This window comes from Protobothrops mucrosquamatus, unplaced genomic scaffold (genome assembly GCF_001527695.2).
Source record: "Protobothrops mucrosquamatus isolate PMUCROS unplaced genomic scaffold, P.Mucros_1.0 scaffold6267, whole genome shotgun sequence".
Lineage (NCBI taxonomy): Eukaryota > Metazoa > Chordata > Lepidosauria > Squamata > Viperidae > Protobothrops > Protobothrops mucrosquamatus.
This window is the reverse complement of record NW_015392098.1, coordinates 65,395-68,653: the sequence shown is the minus strand read 5'-3', so window position 1 is coordinate 68,653 and position 3,259 is coordinate 65,395. Positions and strand designations below refer to the sequence as shown.

At 60.4% G+C, this 3,259-nt stretch overlaps 1 protein-coding gene across 1 annotated transcript in view; it reads left to right on the top strand.

Moving 5' to 3' along the window:
- Positions 1-3,259, top strand: part of LOC107300152 (protein KIAA0100-like) — a gene marked incomplete at its 3' end in the record, with an annotated part of 77,893 nt that overhangs the window by 9,293 nt on the left and 65,341 nt on the right. Inside the window, 4 exon segments of the mRNA XM_029286946.1 lie at positions 365-482; positions 1,942-2,139; positions 2,544-2,655; positions 2,869-2,997. Coding sequence (XP_029142779.1) covers positions 365-482; positions 1,942-2,139; positions 2,544-2,655; positions 2,869-2,997 — 557 coding nt within the window.

Genomic DNA, 3,259 nt, shown 5'->3' with positions numbered 1-3,259 from the left:
GACGTCTCCGTGGCCGTCCTGCTCAACACCTGCATCGTCCACTACCGGCACCAGGAGTTCTGCCACTGGGCAGCCATGCTGGCCGCAGCCGAGCGCAGCCCCGCCTGGCCCCTCTCGGCCCAGCACAGCCCCCCCGGCCCCAGGTGAGTGGGCGCCGCCTCCCGCCACCCTCGCAGGGGGAACGCGGCGGGCGAGAGGCTGGGGAGTCCTCCACTTAACGACCACAGCGCAGCCCAAAACTCCCGTCGCTAAGCGAGGCCGTTTTGCCCCATCTTAGGAGCCTCCTTGCCACCCTTGCTACACTTGTAAGTCGGTTGTTAAGCGAATCCTGCTGCCCCGCCCCCTGTTGGCTCTTGCTTGTCAGAAGGTCGCAAAAGGGGGACACAGCGACCGTCAGAACTGTGAGCCGGTTGCCGAGTGTCTGAATTTGGATCACGCGACCAAAATTGGGGAGGCTGCGACTGTCGTAGCTCTGAAACACGGTCCTAAGTCCCTTTTTTCAGGGCCGTTGTGACGTTGGATCGTCACTAAATGAACTGTCATAAGTCGAGGACTCCCTGTAGCTGCTTTGCAGTGCCTTCTGGATGGAGCTGCTCAGGATGCGCCCCCCTCCCCCGTCTCTAGGCCGCCACCTGGCGCCGTATACAGGCAGTCCTCGGCTTACGAGCATTCGTTTAGCGACCGTTCGAAGGTACAAAAGCGGCTTACGATCAGTTTTCACCCTTACGGCCGTTGCAGCCTCCCCAGGGTCACGTGATCAAAATTCAGACGCTGTGGCAACTAACTCCTATTTATGACGGTCGCAGCATCCTGGGGACTCGTGATTTCCTTTTGCGACCATCCGGCAAGCAAAGCCCACGGGTTAAGCCGGTTTGGCTGAACAAATTCAACAACTTCAGTGATTCACTTAACAACACTTGTAGGAAAGGTCGACAAATGGAGTAAACGTCTCGCTTAACAACAAAAGTTTGGGGCTCAATTGTGGTCGTAAGCCGAGGACTTACCTGCTGTAAAGGTTTTTTCTTTCAAAGTCTGGCTGGTTTTCAAACTCAAAACTTCGCGGAGAAGGGAGCGATCCAGGTTTCCGACCGACCGGCAGGAGCCGGCCGGTTGGCCTGCATTCCGGGCCGCAACTGGAAACAGGCCGGACCGGCCGGGTGGGGTCCGAGGGGCGGGTCAAAGCCGGTTCTGAGCAGCCAGAATTTTGCCCCCTGTCCCACCCAGAAGGGTCTAAGGGTCGTGTCGAAGAAATGGTGGAAGAGAACCATTAAAAAAAAAAAAAGCATGCAAAATGACAAAACGGATGACAAAATTAAATTATTTTTAAATAATTAAATTGAATTGTTGATTTGGCCCGTGGCAAGTTTGGCCCCTTCCACACCCAGCAGGTCACTGACGCCCGTAGCTGAAGCTGGGAGAGTTCTGCAGAAAAGCACCTTTCAAAAGTTTGTTTATGTCTCTGTGTGTGTGTGTGTGTGTGTGTGTGTGTGTTTGTGGAGGGGGGAGGCTTGATCAAGAAAAATGACATTCCCACCCAATTCCCTCAGGAAGGAAGGGTCAGGGCCCCTCTGCACATGAATCCCAGAGGTCTGAGGACATCCTAAACCAGGGTTTCCAATGTTGGCCCCTTTAGGACTTGTGGACGTCAACTCCCAGAATTCCCCAGCCAGCATAGCTGGCTGGGGAATTCTGGGAGTTGACGTCCACAAGTCTTAAAGTGGCCACAGTTAGAGACAGGCTGAGGGATTCTGGGAGTTGAGGTCCACGAGTCTTAAAGTGGCCATGGTTGGAGACTGGCTGAGGGATTCTGGGAGTTGAGGTCCATGAGTCTTAAAGCGGCCACTGCTGTGCTGGCTGGGGAATTCTGGGAGTTGAATTCCAGAAGTCTTAAAGGGATCTTGGAGTTGAGGTCCACGAGTCTTAAAGTGGCCATGGTTGCAGACTGGCTGAGGGATTCTGNCGACGCCTGCCTGGCCGAGCTCTCCCTGGCGCTCTCCGTCTCGCTGGACGTCAGCCTGGCCAAGCCGCAGCTGCAGAGCGTGGCCCTGGGGGTCTGGGGGCTGCACGCCGAGCTGCACGAGGGGCTCTTCCACAGCGAGCTGCTGCGGCGCATGGGCGGCCGTCCCGGGAAGGGGGCAGGTGAGGACCCCAGGGACCCTCGAGGCAGGAGTGGGTGGGCTGTGGGCCACGCAGCAGCAGCTCCCCTGGCTGAGCGTGCCCCTTTCCTCCCAGCGGGCGCTGCTCTTCCAAGGCCAGGGGGCCGGTGCCCTCGGCTTCTCTGGTGCCCGCCGGGGGTCAGGTGGGCAGGCCGTTCAGACAGGTCAAAGGGGGGCAGGGGGGCTGCTTTGCCCCACATATCTGGGTCAGTCGGCTGGCGCTTGGGTCTTAACCGCCGATCAGTTGCTTAATCCACCTCCTGACTGGGCATCCTTTGCTGGTGCCCAGACGAACGCTTGGGGGGGGTGTGTCTGGGCTGTCTCCTCTCCCGCCCCTCTGCTTCACGGGGCCCTGGGGGCTCTCTTCCCCCTCCTGCTGACCCCCAGATTCCCCAAAGGCCCTCGGTCTGGGCCTGGCCGGCCTGAAGTACCTGCCCTCGCGGCTGAAGGTGGATCTGGAGAACAGCAGCCTGGTCCTCTCCATGAACAGCCAGAAGAGGTAAGGGGCTGGCGGGTGAGGAGGGGGTCCGCTCTGCAGGCCTGGCCTTGGCCCTCCAACCCCCGTGCCTGCAGGGGGCGCCCCCGAGTTGCCCCGAGAGAGCAAGCAGGGGCTATACACTCCGGAGGACTTTGGGGACCCCCACCCACCCCCACCCCAGGAGAGGCCGGACTTGGTTGGAGGCAGCTTCCGTCTCGCCCCCCCCCCCTGCAGGCACCTCAGCTGGACCCTGAAGCTGCTGCATTTCGCCCACCAGTGCGACGAGGAGCAGATCCCCCTGCGCAGCTTCACCCCCACCTGCGACCTGCCCCAGATGAGCGTCGAGCTGGTGCTGGAAGGCAAGTCGGAGGGGGGGTCTCTGGGGGGGGAGGCTGTTGGCCTGCCCTGCCCCAAACGAGCCGGTCCCGCTGGCCCAGAGGAAGGGGCGCAGGGAGCCCAGGGCAGGAAGGCCGTGGAAGGGGGGATCCCTGGCTCCCTTCGAAGGAGGGAGGGGCTGCCTGCTGCCTTTTGGGTGGGAGCTGATTTCTCCCCCCCAGAAATTGGTCGGTTTAGGGGTGGGGGGGTGGGGGCGTTCTTGGTCCACAAGCGCCTGAAAGCCCCTTCC